Source organism: Acyrthosiphon pisum, chromosome A3, assembly GCF_005508785.2.
Source record: "Acyrthosiphon pisum isolate AL4f chromosome A3, pea_aphid_22Mar2018_4r6ur, whole genome shotgun sequence".
Taxonomy (NCBI): domain Eukaryota; kingdom Metazoa; phylum Arthropoda; class Insecta; order Hemiptera; family Aphididae; genus Acyrthosiphon; species Acyrthosiphon pisum.
In genome coordinates, this window is record NC_042496.1 from 29,432,932 (window position 1) to 29,455,629 (window position 22,698).

General features: G+C 29.7%; 1 protein-coding gene across 1 annotated transcript; it reads left to right on the plus strand.

The window, feature by feature from the left end:
* The first annotated feature begins 2,028 nt into the window (after nt 1–2,028).
* On the plus strand, nt 2,029–22,351 carry LOC100163275 (E3 ubiquitin-protein ligase HECTD1). The gene is given in 38 exon segments (XM_008187890.3): nt 2,029–2,437; nt 5,064–5,230; nt 5,305–5,539; nt 5,616–6,003; nt 6,122–6,228; nt 6,349–6,407; nt 6,504–6,724; nt 6,794–7,093; nt 7,159–7,306; nt 7,378–7,516; nt 9,740–9,916; nt 10,064–10,277; nt 10,366–10,401; nt 10,993–11,168; nt 11,238–11,408; nt 11,470–11,592; nt 11,769–12,008; nt 12,071–12,202; nt 12,272–12,805; nt 12,872–13,109; nt 13,169–13,345; nt 13,424–13,531; nt 14,004–14,167; nt 14,261–14,423; nt 14,497–14,663; nt 14,763–14,913; nt 14,995–15,276; nt 15,690–15,856; nt 15,917–16,069; nt 16,482–16,637; nt 16,639–16,806; nt 16,866–16,996; nt 19,043–19,260; nt 19,863–20,076; nt 20,146–20,435; nt 20,516–20,786; nt 20,854–21,381; nt 21,646–22,351. Coding segments are annotated over 37 exon segments (7,569 nt in total). The 5' UTR covers nt 2,029–2,437; nt 5,064–5,090; the 3' UTR covers nt 21,929–22,351.
* The last annotated feature ends 347 nt before the right edge of the window (nt 22,352–22,698 follow it).

The following is a 22,698-nucleotide window of genomic DNA, read 5'->3' on the forward strand; positions in this document are numbered from 1 at the left end:
GCAAATTAACGCGTGTCGGTTGAATAATGATGGTTTTGAACGATTTTTTTCCAACGATTTTCCAATCGATTTTTAAGGGAGTAGAAATGTTAACTATCGAAAGAAATCAACTTATAAACACAGATAACTTTTATTCTAATAGCGCATTTAAAACCCTACAATAATATTATAACAAGATTGGCTATGTTTTCAACGTATTATAATGTTAATACCTATGTAAATTTAAAAATACTATTATTTGTATGTTTTGAATCGATTACATTCACAATTATATCCGGAACGTTTGGCATGGTTGTAATATACAATGTTATTGCATTTATAACCATTTTTAATCAAATATTTGATTATAAAATCAAAAATGGTTAAAAGGGAGCTAATTATAATCAAGTATACATGCTTGGGAATTTTGAATTTGTTAGCAAGGTGTTATACACCTTGTTTGTTAGCTTTTGTTAGCATGTTTTTGATGATAAGAAAAATTGATATTTGTGATAGGTTACGCCATAGACCATGTACTTCTTATAGTATAAGCTCTATGGGTTACACAGCTATTTTGTTTCTGATGATAGCAATCCTAGTCAATAATTACTCAATAATATTATGTAATCAGTGCCGCAATTAGAATTCTTGGGGCCCCGGACAAAGTCAATGTATGGGGCCCTGAAGTCTAGGTATATAATATTTTTTTATAAGTTACCTATACAAAAATTAATAGTTATAGTGATTTTTTTTTAAAGCCTAAAAATATAATGTGAAGTACCCAGTGACCATTAATAGATAAATATAAATATTATTATGGATAAATAGTGCCCCGTTCTTCGACAACAAAATATTAGATAACATAATAAATTCTAAAAATAAATATTTTTATTTAATATATTTTATTTGATTCAAACAATAGATTACAATGCATATACATTTATTTAAAATTTAAAATAGATGCGGGGCGCCGTCGGGGCCCCCTGAGGCAACGATTAGCGGCTCTCTACTGGGACATTGCCCCGGCTGCCCCTGCAGTTGTTGCGGCACTGATAATTACTCTGCTGCAGCAGAAGTAATTCGTAAATTAATAATGCTATAACCTAGAGAGCATAGATAGGCATAGATGTTTCAACCATGGAGTTTGGTCTCCTTATTCTAGTCTTGAATTTGTAAGTTGGACACACAGATATACCTGTGATTGACATTAGTTTTGTATATTATAATGATAGACATTATATTATAATACAATTTATTATTATGTCTATGGACTATTGGACTATGGTTTTACGTAAAATGATATTCGAGGAGAGGTGATAACGATAAGGTTGAACAGCTGTTCTGGTGGAACTTGTTAGCGCGCAGGTTTTTGATATGCACTTGGTGTTATAGGTACACTTCTCCATTAAAGATATATTTTTGTATTACAAACTCTTCAATAATCAATTATGAAATATGATTCAAAAAATGGTAAAATTTTAAAATATTATCTTCATAATATGATCTTCAAACTACAAAATCACCAAATATTCCAAAATACCTATACACAATAAACGTTTATTTCTTTTTTCGTAGTGTCGTAAAAATAATTTCAATCTTACTTAGCAATACGTCTAATAGTCTCCCCCCCTCTACAAATTAAATGTAACAGCTGCCAATCCTCACAGTCATAATAAACCGACGACAACAACTATGATGGTAGACTATACAGACTGTCGCATTATTCGTTCAAAATGTCGGTTAAACGACCGATTGTTTTTAAGTAATAAAAGAACGATACAATTATTATATAATAGTTATTATTGGCTATTTGTGTGTATTGACGATATTGAACGAAAGTAACAAAAAAATCGCGCAAGTGTGGAACACTGGAACGTCGTAATGCCTATTTATTTTGTTTTGGTTTTGGCCGGTTATCGGTTATCTTTTCAATCGTGCCCACCTCCTTGGCAACTCGGGTGATAGTACGACGTTTACATTCCGCCGAGTCACCGCCGCCCCACTCCTAGATACACCACCACCCGACCAGTCCCCACCCGCCGACAAGAGTACATTACAGACCACAGGTCCGGCCGCCCGTCGGCCATCGTCACCGTCCATCGTAGTCGAATATAGTTGGCACTTGGCGGCTCGAACGGCGCAATAACACAGCGAATAGGTTATAACGCAATACTCCTTGTCCGTTTTACCACTTTTTTCCCATTCCCATCGCGTAGTTTCGTTCGGGTTCCAGATCTTTCTCGTCGTGTGCGCGTGCGTACGTGCGCCTGTTCTGGTGTTAGTGAGTTGTGTACCTTTATTGTGTGTTGACCAAATTGCATTCGACCGTTTCTCGCCGTGTCCGACGGGATTGCGTCTGAGCGTGTACAGAATAATATGCGCTGTACGTCGCGGGACGACGTCCGGTGGTTGTAGCTCGACGACGATTTTGGGCGAATACAGCTGACTCTATTGCGACGTGAGTATTACACGGCGTACCTGGCACAGCGGTTTAGAGTTGTAATATATAATGGCCACGGATAAAGATAAAAAGTAACAATGATCGATGAACGACAGAAACCGACAACGCGCGTGCACGTTGTGGCAGTCGGTCTTCGTTCGGTCGCCATTTCCCCTGTGTCGACGTTGTGACGTTACTACAACACCCAGGTCTTCGCCGACCGTAGGTATTTTCGTAACGAGCCCCCTCGGTAACGCGTGCCTGCTCGTCAATCAATTCCTGTCGTGTTATGGTGAACCGATCATCGTCATATATGCCAACATTGGGTACCTATAGTTCGATACCTCTCCGTAAACCCTACGAGTTCCGTTGACGTTAACCCCATCTTTTATACCTTCCTTCTTGCATCCACAACGCGATACAGATAGCCGATAGGTATCATATTGTGTTTCTAAGTTACCACGTTTCTCCCCATTTGAATCGCATCGTTTGTTTCCTTTAAGTACTCTTTCCAGATTTTACTCCATTTCAAATACCCATGATTGTTTCGACACATCTTAACATCTACTTAACAGTTTAATTATTCAATATTGCATAATATTATCATTTGCACCTACAGAATACTAATCAAATTGTTGGTATTTAAATGTCGTACTACTAGCTAGGTATATTATGTTATACTTATTAGTAATGGTCTATTACAGAGATATTAAAAGTTAGGTAATGGATACCTATGAATTTTCTTTTATTCCTTTAAGAAAACAGATTTTTTAAAAAAAAACGTCAACAAATTGACTCCATGGTATTAATATTAGGGAGTTAAACATTTTACTAAGGTACCTACATTATTACGTTATCTACTGTGAAGTACAAGTACCTATTATTTATATAAATATTTAATTACCTAACAATACTTTTCGGCTTTCATTTAAATTGTTATTGTTCACATTGATATCAAATTTAACCAGGACAAATTTCATCCAAAAATATTAATTACTACTTTAGGTAGGTACCTAAAATAATTTTATATTTAAACAAGAATTAATGGTGTAAACTAAATTAGAGCTTCCAATAATGAAGAAAATTAAGTGTATCTAAACTTTACCTTTCAACAATAAACAGTTACCTATATACTTTTAAATTTAATCTTGTCATTTAGGTTCAAATATGTATATTAAAAAAAAAAGTTTTTTCCCATAAATCCAATACATTTTAGTATCTAACTTTTGTAATCAATATTCAAGGCAATTGTTAATTAATTAGATAATCTAAAATTTTTGTAAGTAGATACCTGTTGTAACATGAATGGTATAGGCACATATTGTGATGGACATTGTATAGATAAGGTTTATAGAACATATTATAATATTAACTGTAATATTTTATTTATAATAGGTAGGTATATTTAGAAATCGTTCTGGATTTTATGGAGGTTATTAAGGGCACCTGCCTCGACCACCACAAAGTTGAATCTTGCCCTGTGTAAAAAAGTAGTTTAAAATGTATATGTGCATACGAATCTATCTAAAATACAAAAAATTATACCTAATTTAAATAATCAACCCCGCGTAATACTATCTATAATGAAAACATATGTGAGTATTAATATTTATTTTATTCAATTGTTGATTTTTTGATAGTTATAATATGTACTTTGTTTTTTTAGTAAATTCAAAGTTGGTACATTTACAGTAAAATTGTTATCATCTGAGTGTTTGGTATTGATTTTTTTTTTAAGGTCAAGGTATGATAATATCATGAAAACATAAGTAACTGATTACCTAAGTCATTATTATTTTAACAATGATCACAAGTTTTATTTTTGGGACATATACCTATTGTTTTAAACTTCCTACATAAGTGCCTATTTATAATACATTTTTTTGTTTTATTAAAAATAGGTTAAGTTATCTGAATGTAAACAATTTAAATCTCATCAATTATACCACAATTATATGCCTAACTTATATTTTTATTATTAACTGTAGGTATACTGTTTCAATGATCATCATAAATAATGTTTGTATACTTCATACTTTTTTCTTTAATATTAATTTTAATAAAAAAAATTTATACCTACACTTTTAAATCTAAATTTAAAGTAATTTATTAAGTACCTATTTACTTATCTTTTATTAATTAACTTGTTATCTAAATAATAATAGTATTTCATGTCCAAAAGTCTAGTTTATATTATTGTCTACTATACTATTGGATTTAAGTTATATTTTAAGTAGATATATAGGTATATAATTATATTTATAATATGTAAGCAATCATAATATTGTTGTTTTTAAAAATTTAAGCAAAAAAACCTTTTGTACCATTAGGTACCAACGTTATAATATTTATATAATCATAATTTTGCGACTTAATTCAATTTTTTTTTATTAAAGAACAAAAAAACTGATAGTATGCAATAAAACTTTTTTAGAATTAAATGAATTACTCAAAATAATATCATTTAGTTATTTTTGATTACTTGCCATGACCTTGATATAAAAGTATATAAATTTACTATGAACCCAGATTTCTGCCAAATAGTTGTAACTATATTACATTATACTTTGTTTTTATTTTAATATGAAATGTGTTGCTCTTGTTTATATTTTATTCATTAAATATATTCTTGAAATTATTTTAGAGTTCATTGTACGATTGTTCATAAAAGATGGCTGATGTTGATCCAGAAACTCTTCTGGAGTGGCTTAACATGGGCCAGGGTGATGAAAGAGATATGCAACTCATAGCACTAGAACAGTTATGCATGTTACTATTGATGTCTGATAACGTTGACAGATGTTTTGAAGTGTAATACATTAGTTTATTTCTTTTAATTTAATATTAAGTTTTAAATTATTAATTAATAAAACTTTATTTTTTAGATGTCCACCCCGCTCATTTTTGCCAGCACTTTGTCGAATATTTCTTGATGAAAGTGCTCCCGATAGTGTACTTGAAGTTACTGCTAGAGCAATCACTTATTATTTAGATGTATCTGCTGAATGCACTAGACGTATTGTGGCAATTGATGGTGCATTAAAAGCAATTTGCAATCGATTAGTAATTACAGATATATTTTCAAGAACAAATAAAGATTTAGCTGAACAGTGTTGCAAAGTATGTTAATTTTTTACTGCAGAGAATTTCAAAATTTCAAATAAGTAATCCACTTTTATTGTTTTTGATAATCTAGGTATTGGAACTAATATGCACTCGTGAAGCAGGTGCTGTTTTTGAGGCTGGTGGCCTAAGTTCTGTATTATTGTTCATTAGTGATGTCGGATCTTGTGTGCACAAAGATACTCTACATTCTGCTATGACTGTAGTTTCTAGATTATGTACTAAAATGGAACCAAATGAAGCATCATTACCGACTTGTGTTGAGTCCTTATCTACAATGCTTAAACATGACGACTCGCATGTTTCTGATGGAGCTTTGAGATGCTTTGCTTCATTATCTGATAGATTTACACGTCGTGGAATTGACCCAGCTCCTTTAGCACAACATGGACTTCTAAATGAATTGATACTTCGATTGTCTTCGGCAGCTGGACCTACAGTAACAAATATAGGAACACCTGGTACATAATTTTTAAATTAATTCGAAAATATTTAGTTATAATAATTTCTCTATTATTTTTTTCTGATAATTATAAAGTTAAAATATAACAATAAATTATTTATATTTACCATTTTCAGGTCTAAATACAAATACTTCAACTACAGAGGTTAAATCGTCTCAGTCCATATCCACAGTTATAAGCTTATTAACTACTCTTTGTCGTGGATCTAAGTCTGTGTCTCATGTATGTCTTTTGAATACATTTTATGTTATACAATTTGCTTTTAAAGACTATTTGTAATAATTAAGTTACTTCTAGACAGTAATAAAACTGCATATTGTCTAAATAATACATTTCTTTTAGGATTTATTTAGATCTAACTTAGCTGATGCAATTGAAAAAGCTCTGAAAGGCGACGAAAGGTATTTATTCAAATTTTATATTTTTATTCCCAATAATATTTTTCAATTTGTAATTTATTTATTGTTATAAATAATTTATACTAATTTATATTTTAGATGTTGTTTGGACACTATGCGTTTAGTTGATTTATTACTAGTGTTACTTCTTGAAGGACGTGATGCAGTATCATGGAGTACAGTAGCATGTACAAGTAATAATCCTTTATTACCAAAACTTCGACGTTTAGATTCTACTGCTGAAAAATCTCAACGCCATTTAATTGACTGTATTAGAAGTAAAGACACGGAAGCATTGATGGAAGCTGTAAATTCTGGTGGTATGTAGAATTGAATCTACAGTTGATTTTATATTGTAATAAATAATATAATTTTGGTAATTATCTTAGCAATTGACGTAAATTTTGTGGATGAAGTTGGTCAGACTTTACTTAACTGGGCTTCTGCATTTGGTACTCAAGAAATGGTAGAATATTTGTGTTCTAAAGGGGCTGATGTCAATAAAGGTCTCAGGTCATCATCATTGCATTATGCCGCTTGTTTTGGAAGGCCATCCATAGCTAAAATTCTACTAAAAAACAGTGCTAATCCAGAACTTCGAGATGAAGAAGGCAAAACACCATTGGATAAGGCACGGGAAAGAATGGACGAAGGACATCGTGAAGTGGCTACAATATTGGAATCCCCTGGTTAGATGTTTAATAATACACTTTCAATAATTTTATCTGCGTTAACACTAAAAATAATTTTGTAGAATGGTTGATGTCTTCCAAAAATGAAATTGTCCAGTCAAATGAATCTAAAGAACCAAAAGGAGATCCTGAGATGGCTGCGATTTATCTTAAACGCTTAATGCCTGTTTTTTGTCATACTTTTCAATCAACTATGCTTCCATCAATTAGGTAATTTTTGTAATAATTTTTAAAAATATTTGTCCAATTTTAATATATTTGATTTAAAAACCAATTTTTAGGAGAACATCTCTTTCTTTAATAAAAAAAATGGTTCATTACATTAAACCAGATTGGCTTGAGGATATATGTAGACCTGATTGTCCAAATAATCTTGCTCCTTTGTTGGTTGAAGTACTTGCTACTGTTCTTGATAATGAGGTAATATTTTTAAAATTGATTTTATTATGATGTACTATATTTTTTATTTATTTTGCAATACAGGTATTTGTGTTTTATGGATATATTTTACATTCCTTCTCATTAGTTTTTTTTTTTTTAAATTCTGAACTATTTTATTATTTAGGAAATTAAAATGCTTTTATTTCGCCAAATTAAATTTATTCCAGGATAAGACTTGGCTGTTTTACTGTGATATGAGTGGTGAGAGCCAGAAATATTTGCCTCGAAAACTCTACAAGATGTTAATTGTTAAAAAAAATTATAAATCTTTGATGGTAAAATAACGTAATTGTTTTGCACGCCTCTTAGACAATTTTATTTTAGGACTGCATAATATAATACATTTAATTGAATGATTGATTTTTCATAATAATATACTTATTAAATCTCGGGTTAAATCTTAAAATTGGTTATTTTACATACAAAGTTTTAAATTTATGTTTATGAGTTATATGTATAGGGAAGTCCTTCTGACTGAGGAAGAACAAATATGTAAGTGCCCCCCTTCCCTGATACTATCTATTTGTAATATGATTAAAGTTAGTAATTCTCAATTTCTGAAGAAAAAAAATTTTAATTTCAAAACTTTCACAACAGTTATGCTGTACTTAGTTTGATTATATTCCCAATAGAACAAAGTGCATACTTGTTTCAGGAAATCGATGCAACTATAGATTTTTTTTTTTATTTAGAAAAATGAATATAATCTGTTAAATCAAATGCGATTATACATAGTATAGACGTCTCCTCACTGGTCGTGATTATGTGTTATGCTAAATTTTAGTTTAGTTATTGATAATAGATAGTGTTAATAGTCGTAATGAAAATAATAATTCAATTCAGTCAATACTAGTGCTCATTTAACGGCAGTATCTGGATCAATTTTAACAGCTAGTGATAATCTAGCGAACATATCCATAACTATACTCCGGCCCACGAGAGTCCATATGTCAGAACGTGTCCGTCACTGCGCATCGGCACGTTGCCGAATAGTGGGAATGGCATCATGGTGGGAGAAAACAGACGTCACGTATTACTATATGAATACGCGGTTTACGTATGGACTCTCGTGGGCCGGAGTATAGTAGACTTCTAGCACTCATCTAGTGTTTCTATCCAGAATTAACGCTGTGACTACAGCGATGCGTAATGGCCATGTCCATTGTATCGTATCGTGAAATGCCATCAGTGAGACATCTATTCTATGTATAATCAATGGTAATACACAGTATAATCCACTTAATTGGAACACGTGGCAGTGCTATTTATTAACATTATCCGACTGTCCCGGTTAACCGAACACATTTATTCGGGACTGCTAATTTGTCCCCTTTATGCATTTTCCATTTGTCTCAACAGATTCTAATATATATATAAAAAAAAGTTATAAAACACCACTTCAACTGTGATAATTGCAACTAGATAAAATTATTTTTTTATTTTTAATTAATGAAGGAGCATTTATGTACCTAATACCTAATAGTATTATAGTATTAATATAATATGATCTATTAAGGGAATTTGATACCGATTGTGATTTTAAGGATTTCATTATCAGCTATTTTCTAAGTGAGTGTGTGCTAGTAAGTGATAATTATACTCTATTCAGAATGAGATCGTACCTCGGAGTGACAAGTTTTTGTCCCTGACTGTCAGATGCGTTCTCCAGTAACTTAAACCTTGGAATAAAGTCATTCTTGTGCACAGAAGTAGGCCCGGCCACTAAGATATAATCTCATTCTGAATAGAGTAGGTATTGTATGTATATAACTATATAGTTAAAAAGAATTGACTGAGCACTCTCAAACATGTACATACATTTCAATCTAGCGTTAAATTGGTATTAATTATTTTTGCTAAAAGTATAAATATTTTGCCAATTGTTTTAATTAATGTAGTTTATATTTTTGAAAAATGTTAATTTGTCTATTAAGTTGAAATTAACTTTTTTACATTTTTAAATTCTTAATATTCTGAAAGTTTTAAGAACATTTTAATTTCAAAATACTGTAATTGGTATAATTCTATTTTGGCAGAAAACATACCCGAGATCGAATCTCCTTAATAGATATAGTTGCAAGTGTATTTAACAATGCATTAATCCTTCCATTTTTATCTTAAATAATATAATGTGTTCAATATATTTTAATGTCAATTTGTTTTGATAAAGCATATTTAAAAACTTGATACTGTTTAATTTAGGAGGATGATGATGGACATGTCATCGCTTTACAAACCATTTATGATCTTTTGAATAAATGTCAAGATACATTTCTTGACCATTTTGCACGTTTGGGAGTTTTTTGTAAAGTACAACAACTTATTGGACCTGATAATAATCCAGAAAATGACAATGTTCTGCAAATTGATTCAAAAAATGTAGGTTTCTAATTTGATGTATTAATAATTATTTTTTTATTGTTTTGATTGAAAAATCAAAATATAGTGATTAAATTAGTTCCTATGTAAACAAATTGCTCTCTAATGCTATACACATAATGAGTCTTGTGTTTATTGAATAATCAGGTTCCAACTGAAGATGCTAAAGAAATATTGTCAGGTCATGCATATCATTGGAAAGATTGGTTTTTCTGTCGTGGTCGAGATTGTCTGTATGCTTGGAATGATTATGTTGTGTTGGAGTTGTCGAATGGTAGTAATGGTTGGTTTAGATTTATGATCAACGATAAATTGTCTACAATGTACTCCAGTGGAAGCCCCGAAGGACAACCTGATACAAGTAAATTTATACATACAAATTATTTTCTTTTACACTTTCCAATATGGCAATATGTGTATATTTTATATTTGACTTAAATTTGATACAGATAAAATTAGAGTTTCTGATCAACCATCTTCCGATGGTAAATATGCAATTTAATTAATAACTATTATTATTAATTTAATTTAATGAACTTGTTATTCGTAATATTAAAATGTTTTAATTGATTTAAGTTACTAGTTCTAATTTAATAAAATATATTTATTGTTAAAATCTCAGAATTTTCTGTTACTATCAGCCTAAATACCCTACCTTTTCTAAGACTCAATTTTTATTTTTCTATTGTAAAGTTAATTATCGTATATATAATTGCCCATTAAAATATCAAATTATTTCATATACTCCAAGAGATTTTAAATAATATTTTCTGTAACAATTTGGACATTGATGGCTTGTGCTTATTTTAAAACTTAAAACCACTATCATATATAATTCTCTCAGCCGTTTTTTACATCTGTTTTGTGTTCTTATTAATACATTGTGATGTCATTTGTATAACTTATAAATTCTGCACTTAAGTAATTACTCAATATCAAGAACGTTCTGATTTTAAATTGTAATAATAGATATTAACTTGTATTGTAACATACTCTTTGTTTTGATTACATGGCAATAATCAAAGCTTTATGTTATGTTTATGATTAGATTAATAGTGCATTTTTATTATTTTTAGAAAACAAAACTGAGTTTATTGAAAAATATTTAAAAGCTAAAGTGTTTGTTAAACTGAACACAGTTAGCCAACCAATTTTAAGTACTCCTGGCTTAAATAGAATAGCGGTCGGTAACTGGATTCTCATTTCAAAGAAAGATAGTGAACTTAGCATACAAAACTCTGATGGCTTACAGGTAAATACATTTTTGGGTTAAGTATTTATTTAAGAATTATTTTAGTACAATATTTGTTTAATTTTACAGCAAATTACAACATTAATATTTGGAACCAATGGATTTTCCTTCCAATCTAATCGTGGCAATCAACATATGTTTACTGCTTTGATACCACTTAAAAGTGACTTTACCTCTGGTTGGGAAACAGTTAAAAAGGCAAATATAGTAGCAGCAACAGCCGAAAGTGTTGGACAAAAGGTTAGTTACTTACAGCTTCTTGATTTTTATTTATTTAAACAATTTTTCAATTAATGTTTAGATTCGTAAACAAGCACAAGAAATATTTGATACATTTTTCAAAGCGGCCCAGGCTCAGCCAAGGGGTGTTGTTGCAAGATTAAGGAAAATTGTTAAAGCCATTGAATTAGCTATTCATAATCAAGTATATATATTTATTGTTTAAAATATGACAATCTTGAATCTATATAAATAATTGCAATTACATAAGTAATAATTTTGTATGCTTAGTGCTATATATATTGTTTTAATAAAAAATAGTAACACGATTCTCTCTTCTTTCTCATGTTTAATTAATAACATGTTTTAATAATTTATCAGTCTTCTGTGGTCAAAGACAGCTCCAATAGAGATTTTTGGGCATCAGCTCTTTGCAAGGCAGTATTGGACTTGAAAAAATTATTAATGGAGGATGAAGGCAGTGTTTCCGCATACGAAATATATAGCAGTGGTTTAGTTGAAGTTCTATTGAAACTTTTAACTATCAGTAGTCATGAACAAGGCGATGAAGGTGTAGAACTGCAGAAACTTAGGATTGACATTTTTGTTAAATGTTTCAAAGTAAATAAATAATTTATTTATAATATGTAATTTGATCTAATTTATTTTTAATTGTTGATTAGGAAAAGAAAAATGAAAAAGGATTAGAGACTTGTGCTTCTGTTTTAGTGCAAAAGCTAATATCTGTTTTAGAATCTATTGAAAGATTACCTGTCTACTTGTATGAATCACCTGGTGCTTTTCATGGATTACAAGTATATTAGTTGATTACTAATCTGTGTAAAATGTTATTTTGATGTTAAAACATTTTTTTTTTTTTTTAGATATTGTCAAGACGTGTCAGATTTCGTTTGGAAAAAGCTGTAAAAGAAACCACTCTTGTCGACCGTACAGGTAGAGGCTTAAGAATGGAGCCTCTAACCACTATACATCAACTTGAAAAACATTTATTAAAAATGGTTGCAAAACAGTGGTATGATCATGAACGCATCACATATAATTATGTTAAAAAACTCAAAGATAAAAATAATACACCCATGAAATTCAAACATTATTATGATTTTGATAAAAATGGTGTCTTATATTGGATCGGAACAAACGGAAAAACTACTGTAGATTGGGTTAACCCAGGTCAATACGGATTAATGCTAGTTCAGTCTTCGGATGGTCGTAATTTACCATATGGTCAAGTAGAAGATATTTTAAGTAGAGATTCTGTTGCGATTAACTGTCATACTAATGATGATTGCAAGGCATGGTTTTCTATTGACTTAGGATTATTTATAATTCCAACTGATTATACACTTAGGCATGCCAGAGGTTATGGCCGTTCTGCTCTACGAAATTGGTTATTCCAAGTAAGAAAATCATTATATAATTTATATTAGTATTTTTTTATTATTACATATCAACATTTTAAACAGATGTCTAAAGATGGTACCAATTGGACTACATTATACACACACATTGATGATACAGCATTAAATGAACCAGGAAATACTGCTACTTGGTCCATAGAAATAAATGATAAGGAAGAAACTCAGGGTTGGCGCCATATTAGAATACAACAGAATGGTAAAAATGCATCAGGGCAAACACATTATCTCTCATTATCTGGTTTTGAGATTTATGGAAGTGTTACTGGTGTATGTGAAGACTTGGGTAAGTAAATATTTCATAGTATTTTTATCCATAAAATAAAATAAAATTATGTACTCTAGGTAAAGCAGCTAAAGAAGCAGAAGCTAGTCTAAAACGCCAAAGACGTATGTTCAAGGCTCAAATGTATAAGCAAATGGTGACTGGTGCTCGAGTTATGCGTGGTATTGATTGGAAATGGAGAGATCAAGATGGAAATCCTCCTTGTGTAGGGACAGTTACTGGAGAATTGCATAATGGTAAATACAGTAACAGTTAATTTATTATAATTATATGAATTTTAAGTCTTAAATTTAAGACTTTAATATTGGGGTCAGGTTGGATAGATGTTGTGTGGGATCATGGAGTTACAAACTCATACCGAATGGGTGCTGAAGGAAAGTATGATCTACGGCTAGTCAATGAACCCCAAACTACATCTGCCTGTATGTGATAAATATGATAGTTGTGTATAACCTCAAAAATGTTGCCAGTTTTGTGTTTTATTTTTAGCATGCAGAACCCTTTGTATAAATGTATAGTTGAAATTTATCCTCTAGAATTTAGATTACCCGTAAGCATTTATACTCAATTTAAAATATGATTATAGCTTGCACCATAGCATAACCAGTGCTCGAATTAGAAAAAAAATACTGAAAAGAAGATAAAAATAATTGAACACTTGTAATTCACAATAAGTGTGCTAAAATAATTTAATATGCTTTAATATTATGAAAATAGAATGAGTGGTACACCTTTCCAAATCAAGCACTATTAAGGCTAAATTTTTTAACATATTTATATTTATATATATTTTTGATAGAAAACCGTTGTGTTAACCGCATGTTATTATTTGCAACCATTAAGAATAATCAAAAAAAAATCTGGTTATTAATTATATATTTTTTATTTTTATAGCTTCAAAAATGTTCAAAAACATTCCAAATTCAACCTTATCTAGCATCATGACAAGAATGTCTAGTTCTACTCCTATTTTACCTGAAGCATCTAATGATAATAACACTGTTGCTTCTGTAACCAGTACAGATCAAATATCTTCTGCAGAGAACTTGGCAGTAAAGGTATGCTCTTGGAACCCATTATTATTTATAAGTTAATTAATTATTATTTTGTGAAATCTATTTATATATTAAATTATATAAAATGTATTATAGCAAGCTGCTCAACAATTCACTGATAGCATAATGTCAGTTATGAGAATGGAACCCTCTGCAGTTACCCCAGTAACTACAAATTCATTAGATAATTCACTTCGAATAGTAGTCCACCCAACTCCTTCTGTTGATCTCGCCACAATTGTCGAATCTACATCAAATGGTTAGCAAAATAATATAGAAATCACTTATATAATGTTAATATATTATTTTTACCCTATTATTTTTTTTTTCAGATGAAACTCAACAAAATATTGAAAATAATAAGAAAAACAGTAATTGCTATGACGAAGAATTTTTACCAGCTTTGGGAAGAGTGAAACCAACATACAGACGTAGTTCTGTTACTAGTTTAGTTCACACATTGCAATCCATTCAAATTGATACACCTCCTAACAATAAAGTAAGTCATTAATTTATTTATTTTTTTTAATGTTCTGTATAAAATGTCTTAATTTTTTTAACTAAAAAAATTATGTTCAATGTTTAATCTATGTTCTAGGTAAATTCAAAAGATAAGCCAATAATAATTATGCATCATAATACATCAGATGCTTCCAATGCCCAGACCCAAGATCTATCTAATGATACTTTAATAAACAATGCAAATAATTCAGCTTTTAATACAGAAATATGTAGTCCAAACAATTTAGGTATTGCTATTTAAAAATTCTTAAAACTATTAATGTTCAGATGAACTGTTTTAAAATTTTAACCTGGTAACTGTTTGTTAGATTTAGTAAAAGAAAATAAAAAGGAAGAGAACCGAAATAATTCTTCAAATCACATGAGTGTCAGTGTACCAAATTTAGCATCTAATGCACCACCTAGATCACAAGGAGATATTCCATTACAAAAGCCGTTAGCTGAAACATATGCTCCATATCAAAAGTATAGGAATTTTGATCGAAACAACAGTCATAACAATCAAAGTCAAGTCTCTAACCATTTGCCTCAACGAGTACCTACTTCAGTATCTAGTCTTGTTCGTTTGGCTCTATCTTCTAATTTTCCTAGTAAGTAATTATAACAATATTTTTTATATTGAAATAATAATTCACTGAACCTTATTTACATCTATTACGGTGTATAAATGACTAACTAGCTTTTCCTTATTTAGGAAACTACAAAAAAAAAGTAATCTAAAAATCATCTCTTCAAAGTACCTACAAATTCTAATATTAAATTAATAAGCTAATAGGCTACTTAAAAATTTAAAAATATTTAAAATGATTCGTTATGTTTGATTAAAAAATAAGTATCATGCCAATATTATTTCATTTAAGGTGTGCAAGCTAAAAAATAGAAGTTTACTCTATTAATATAATGTAGCAATAGTTATATCCATTATTCATAATTTGTTTATTTTATTTTTATATTTCAATATTATAAATTACTAGGATATTAAATATTCAAATTAATGTTTTAGGTGGTTTACTTCAAACGGCACAAAGTTATCCTAGCTTATCTGCTAATAATACTACTAATAATTCATGTTCTATAACTACCATTGCAAATAGAACCTTTTGTGTTGGTGAAGCTCTAACTATGAGCTTAGCATCTACATCAAGCGATAGTGAACAAGTCAGTTTAGAAGTTAGTGTCTGTTAATTGTGTCATGGTTTATTTCATTTACTAATATCTTGTCTTTAATAGGATTTTTTGGACAGTGTTCGTGCCCCAGCTTTGTTTGCAGAACTTGAAGATGATGAAGAAATTGTTGAAGATGATGATATTCCAGATGATGATGAAAACGAAGATGAACAAGAATATGAAGAGGTAATGGTCTCCAGAAATCTACTAAGTATGGTAAGGATTAAATGAGCTGATTAATTATTATGTTATTGATTTCTTGGCTTTCCCTACAACGTATTTTTGAATATCAATACAGTTTTATTTTGTGTGATATTGAATCACCATAAAAAAAATTTCAATATCGATATCTCTATAACTAGTAAACAAATTATTTTTAAATATATTATATAAGTTCCTTGGCAAAACCCGAAAAGGGCCAGGGGCAATTAATTAAAAATTAATTTAGATTATCGATATATTTCGAGTATTTGTATATTGTACGATATTACGATATATTACTATTGATATCAAAAAAAAAAGTTTGTGATATCGAAATTGTTGAAGAAGCCTATTGATTTCTATTTTCTTATCTGAAAAATACCTAGTAATTACTTGATTTATATTAATATAACCTTTCTTTTTTTAGGAAGATGAAGCATCATTTGCAGCCCAACAGCATGCTGCCATTGAAAGTATTGTGGGTGCTGATAGGTGTGGTAATCCATATAAAAGGCGCTCTTGGGATGATGATTATGTACTTAGAAGAGAATTCACAGCATTGATACCAGCATTTGATCCTCGGGCCAGGGCGTACTAATGTCAACCAAACATCTGATTTAGAAGTTATCGCTCCACCTGATGATGAAAATGATGAAATTCCTGATGTTTTTGCTGAAAATTCAAGTACAACTAACAATCAAACATCATTACCAAGAATTAAGTTGACTCTGAAAGGACCTAATTTGCCAGGAGTAAGATGTAAAACTTAATTTTCAAATTATTCAGTATTTATTTATAATTATATTTACAGATTAAAGATGTAGAAGTTGAGCTCAAAGATTCTAATTGGACAATTTTTCATGCTGTTCAAAAATTAGCTCAATTGGCAGACCTTGGTAGTCGCCAAGAAAAATCTAGACGAATTTGGGAACCTACTTATACGTGAGCAAAAGATTTTAATTATACTCGGTTTGCCGAAAGAGTTTGGTCATTTCACCCAATGTGGGTCACTCTTATTTGTCACCCCCTACAAATCCCTTCTGTGATGTATGATTGGTGGGGTTCAACACATTTATATTCTTGGGCAGATGGAGTTTAATTAAGTTATTTCAATATATTATTTAATTATATTACAAGCTTTTGAACAATAATGAAATCTATGATTTATTATTTACACAACTAAACAATGAAAGTTTATTTTGAGATAGTATGAGCATTTTTTAAATTTTAGTATAAAGCATGTATAAAAATTGAAATAATGTAAAAAAATACATCTTCAAATATGGATAATTTTCTTAACCAAGTTCAGTAATAATTTTAGATTCACTGAAATACTAAAGCTAACAACACAAGGATTTTTCTACAGAATGCAAATTTGGTATATGGTGCGGCAATAGAGAGAAATCAAATAAGTGCACTGTCCTCTTAATAATATTAAAGATATTTTTCATGCACACAATTAAACTTATAGTTCAATGTTGTTTGGTGAACACAAGGATCTGCTCTGTAGGATACAATTTTTTTTTTTTTATTGTAAATCACTATTATGGAGGACCTGCTCTATAGAGTACTAGTGTATCTTAAAATAAATGTGATTTATATCTGCGTGAAAACAAAAACTTTAACATTATAAAATTCATGCAGATAAGTTCAAAACTATTGACAGCTGTACCATACTCTACTAAATTTTTTATTTTGACACTTAAATATGAATTAATAACTTTTAATAATGTAAAAATATAAAACCTTCACTATTATGACAAACAATTTTATTTAAGGGGCCTCGCTACCACGTCTTTTTTTGTAAAAAACTACTGTCTCTAATTCCAACAGTACGTGCCGACAATTATCACAATTTTTATTCTGAAAAAATATTCGGATTGTCCGTAATATATACAAGGAAACGGTCGAGCCACATTTTTATTTTTTTTAATTTAAAATGCAATAAAAATTGAAAAAAATTCAGAATTTCCAACTTAAATATTTAATTAACTAAATACAATTTTTAAAATGTAAAAAAAGAATATTTTGTCAGAATGCTAATTGAGTTAATCAGTGTGACGTATTGTTGGAATTAGAATCGTGTGTTTGAGTGAAAAATAAACATTTTTTCATGATCACAATATTACATACTTACATGTGTGTGGGAGTGAGTGTGAGAGCTCTCCGTAATGCTACAATTGACCCGCATGGACGCCACACACACTAATAATCATTTACGACTAACACATAGATCTCGGGTGGCGACAACAAGATTAGAAATTGCCTAAATGATTCTCCTTAAATCAATGCAATGGCGAGGCCCCTTAATTAACAATAATATGATGAATGTACAATACAAAAAATAATTTTACTCCATTCTACTTATATAATCGGTATAAAAATAATGTGTATTATATTATGTAATAAATGGTATTTCCTTGTAACTTGTGAAATTCATAGAAAAATTGTTAAATATTAATACTTTTTGAGATAACCAGGTTTAGGTACTGTTAAAACAGAAAATAATAACCCAGTATACAGTTTATTTTTTAATATTTTTGAATATTGTTGTCTTACTCTCAAAAAATTACTCATGTACTAATGTGATATAGGCATCTATATCCTTATAAACTGATAACAGTTACACTAGTTGATCTCATTCTGGTAGAACTAATGTTACAACAAACAACTAGTTAATGCCTGCATAAGTTGCTCTTTTGAGTTAGTCCCATGAAGAACGTATTAAGCCTGTTTACTGTATTTTAAAAACTTGTTAATTTAATAGATAGAACCTTATAACAACAATTCTACTAAATTTACCACTTTAGTAAATCTACAGCGTATAAAGTTTATTAACATTTTTTGTCGATTTTGTAATAACCTCATTGTTAATATTAAAACGTTGCTATTAATATATCATGATATAAAATGTATTTTTATAACCTAAACATCTAACCTCTAGTTATAACTATATATTTATTATTATAATAATATACTTATTTATAGAATCTTGTATGAAGAATTGACCAACAAAGATCAAACACTCAGTGTGGGTCCTGATAATCAATGGGATTCTGATTTACCTATATTTTCAACAAGAACACAATTAAGTAATACGGGTTGCACTGTTGATCATGTACTTCAACTTTTAAGGCAGCTTCATAATCTTTCCATTAATCCAATGATCTCTTTACTTAAACCATACACTGATGACTTTTTTGAAGGTAACTAATTTTGTATAATACCTAAATGTTTATAATATTATAATATATTCAGGGTAGGGTAAAGCAAGTGAAACACACCCTCACCTGTATGATAAGATGGAAGAAAATAATAATATAAATATTTAAATTCAAGTTTTTCATTTAAATATTTTTTTTTTACATTCCAAAAATTATTTTTATAATTTTAAATTGTCTATATTTATTTAAATTTTTTTTCCGATTATTGATAATTGTAACTTATTTTGTTTTTTTCTAAATTAACTAGCAGAAATGAAAAAAATAAGAAAAGGTTCTTAAAATTATATGATAAAATGAGACAGATAAATATTGCCTCTAGAGATAAATGTTAGTTTGTCAATTAGTTAGTTTACTAAACAACAAAATTTCATCCTAAAAGAAATCTATGTCCCAATTCATGCAATTCTTAATTGATTGATCTTTATCTTATATTTAGCATTTCTCATTATATCATTATGGATTTGTAAATGAAAAGTTTTTGAATATTTTCTTCCAGTAATTTAAAAAATACTACCACACTACTTATACATTTCATGAACCACCATTGATTATATTATTAATCTACAATGTCTACTAATTTTCAGCACATATTAAAGATGATGGAGAGTTGATGAACAGCGAAATATTTAATAGCAAAAAAATGACTAATAAACTTGTTCAACAAATTCAAGATCCTCTGGTATTAAGTTCAGGTGCACTTCCATCTTGGTGTGAACATTTGAATCTTTCATATTCATTTTTGTTCCCATTTGAAACGAGACATTTGTATTTTAATTGCACTGCATTTGGGCCATCTAGGTAAATAAAAATATTATATAAATATTTATTTGCTTCAAATTTCTGTTATAAAAAAAAAATTCATTTTAGGTCTATTGTATGGTTGCAATCTCAACGAGAGAATGTGGAACGACACCGCACTGGTTCAAGTCTTCCTCTTAGACGAGAAGAAGAGTACAGAGTTGGTCGTTTAAAACATGATCGTGTTCGTATACCGCGAGGAGAAAACATACTTGCATGGGGTAGACAACTTATGCGCGCTCATATTGATCGACAAACAGTATTGGAAGTTGAGTTCATGGGTGAAGAAGGCACTGGATTAGGTCCCACATTAGAATTTTATTCATTAATTGCTGCAGAGTTTCAGCGAAAAGATCTTTGTAAGTATTAAATATTTTAATAATTTTCTTATTATTTAATATTTATTGTATAAAAAAAATTTAATGTATTTGTATTATAGGCATGTGGATGTGTAATGATGAAATGCCTGAAGAGACCCGTCAATGTATTTGGCTTGAAGAAGGAGCCAAGCCACCTGGCTATTATGTTAGACGGACAGGTGGACTTTACCCAGCACCGTTACCTCAAGATTCACCGTGTTGTGATAGAGTTGTAAAACATTTTTGGTTCCTTGGCATGTTCCTAGCAAAAGTTCTTCAAGATAATCGCTTAATTGACCTTCCATTATCATTGCCATTCCTAAAACTATTAACTAAAGCAAAAAATAATGAGTAAGTTAACTTACTAATAATATTATACAATTTCATATTATATTAATGATGACAATTATTTAATTAGATCGGGTAGAGTTCTGAATGAATCAGACTTGTTTGACATTGACGAAGATCAAGCAAAGTTTATAAAAGATTTAAAAGTGTTAATTTCGGCAAAAGAAAAAATTTTACTGGATCAATCATTGAGCAATGAAGAAAAAAGTGAACAAATTAAAAACTTGCAATTTCAGTGTGGTGAAACCGGCAAAGTTCACTTAGAAAATCTAAGTTTGAGCATGATTTACTTACCATCATCTTACTGCTTTCCATTTACCTACATTAATTTAGTCGATGAGGGTCTTAGTCAGGATGTTAACATGGATAATGTAGAGCAATATGTTAGTTTACTGACTGATTTTATATTGGAGACAGGCATCAAGAGACAAATGGATGCACTAAAGGCTGGTTTTTGCCGTGTATTCTCAAACGAAAAGCTTAATGCATTTACTCCACTTGAGGTCAGACGAATGTTATGTGGCCAACAAGAACCAGAATGGACCAGAGAAGATCTATTGAACTACACAGAACCTAAATTAGGATATAATAAAGAAAGGTATGAAAAAGATAAAGTATTAATATATTTTTAATTTTAATGTACTTTAGATATAGTTAAAATTAACAATGTAAGTTAGTAAATACTAAATATTAATAAAATATTGTACAAACTTTTAACATATAGGTAATCAATATCTGAATCATTGAAATTGTTGTGTTTATAAGCAACCATATACCTATTGAATTATTAAAAAAACTATCAATATCTATTATTGGACACCTAACTTTCATCATCATTAACAATACTAAAATTTTATTTCAGTCCTGGATTCTTACGTTTGGTGAACGTTTTGGAACAAATGAATTCTGAAGAACGTAAATCGTTCTTACAATTTACTACGGGCTGTTCGTCATTACCACCGGGAGGTCTCGCCAATCTATATCCAAGGCTAACTGTTGTACGTAAAGTTGATGCTGGTGCAGGTAGTTTCCCATCAGTAAACACTTGCGTCCATTACTTGAAATTACCAGAGTATCCTGATGAACTTACTTTGAGGGAACGCCTGTTGGCTGCAACTCTTGAAAAAGGTTTCCATCTCAACTAATAACACTGTTGTTGATAACAATGTAATTATCCTTAACTAAACAATTATATAAGTATCTCGCATAATAGCATCTTTAAAATTATATTCCTTGTTGTGCACCTTTTTTTTATATACATAATTTTAAATTTCTGTGGCTACAAACAAATAGTGTTAAAGGTCTTAGAAGTTCCCTCTCATATGTACCAGTGTGATAATATATTTTTTATTGTTTCTGTATAATGATTTATCTAATATTGATATTGTGATGTTAAATATTAATATATATTTTTTTTTTTTTAGTCTTAAGTGTAAGTGTTTTGTCATAATTATAGATCTAAGGTTTTAAGAAATTAAATATTAAACTGACGACTTTTTGTTTGTCTTGTGAACATTAGCAGAATTATTAAACATTTATAAAAATATAAATCATGATATATAATTTAATTTGTAGACTACAATATGTCTTGTTTGTTGTTATTTCTCACATTTGAAATCATGAATTTACAACATCAAATGAAAACTATAAAATACTGATACTCAAATCACTATGTGAGTTGATTGCAAATAGTATTTTAAAGCAAACATTGTACAAACATTGTCATTTTAGTTGTTAAATATATTTTACCAAAATGTATTATATGAATTTATATATGATTACAGATGGCATATGTGTCAGCTGTCTGGTAACTATTATCTGGTAAAAACACATGTAACATTGCCTGGTTACATCTGCCCTGTCTCGTAGCACTGTAACAGCGTTAAAAATCTGATTTTGCTACTACTTTACCAGG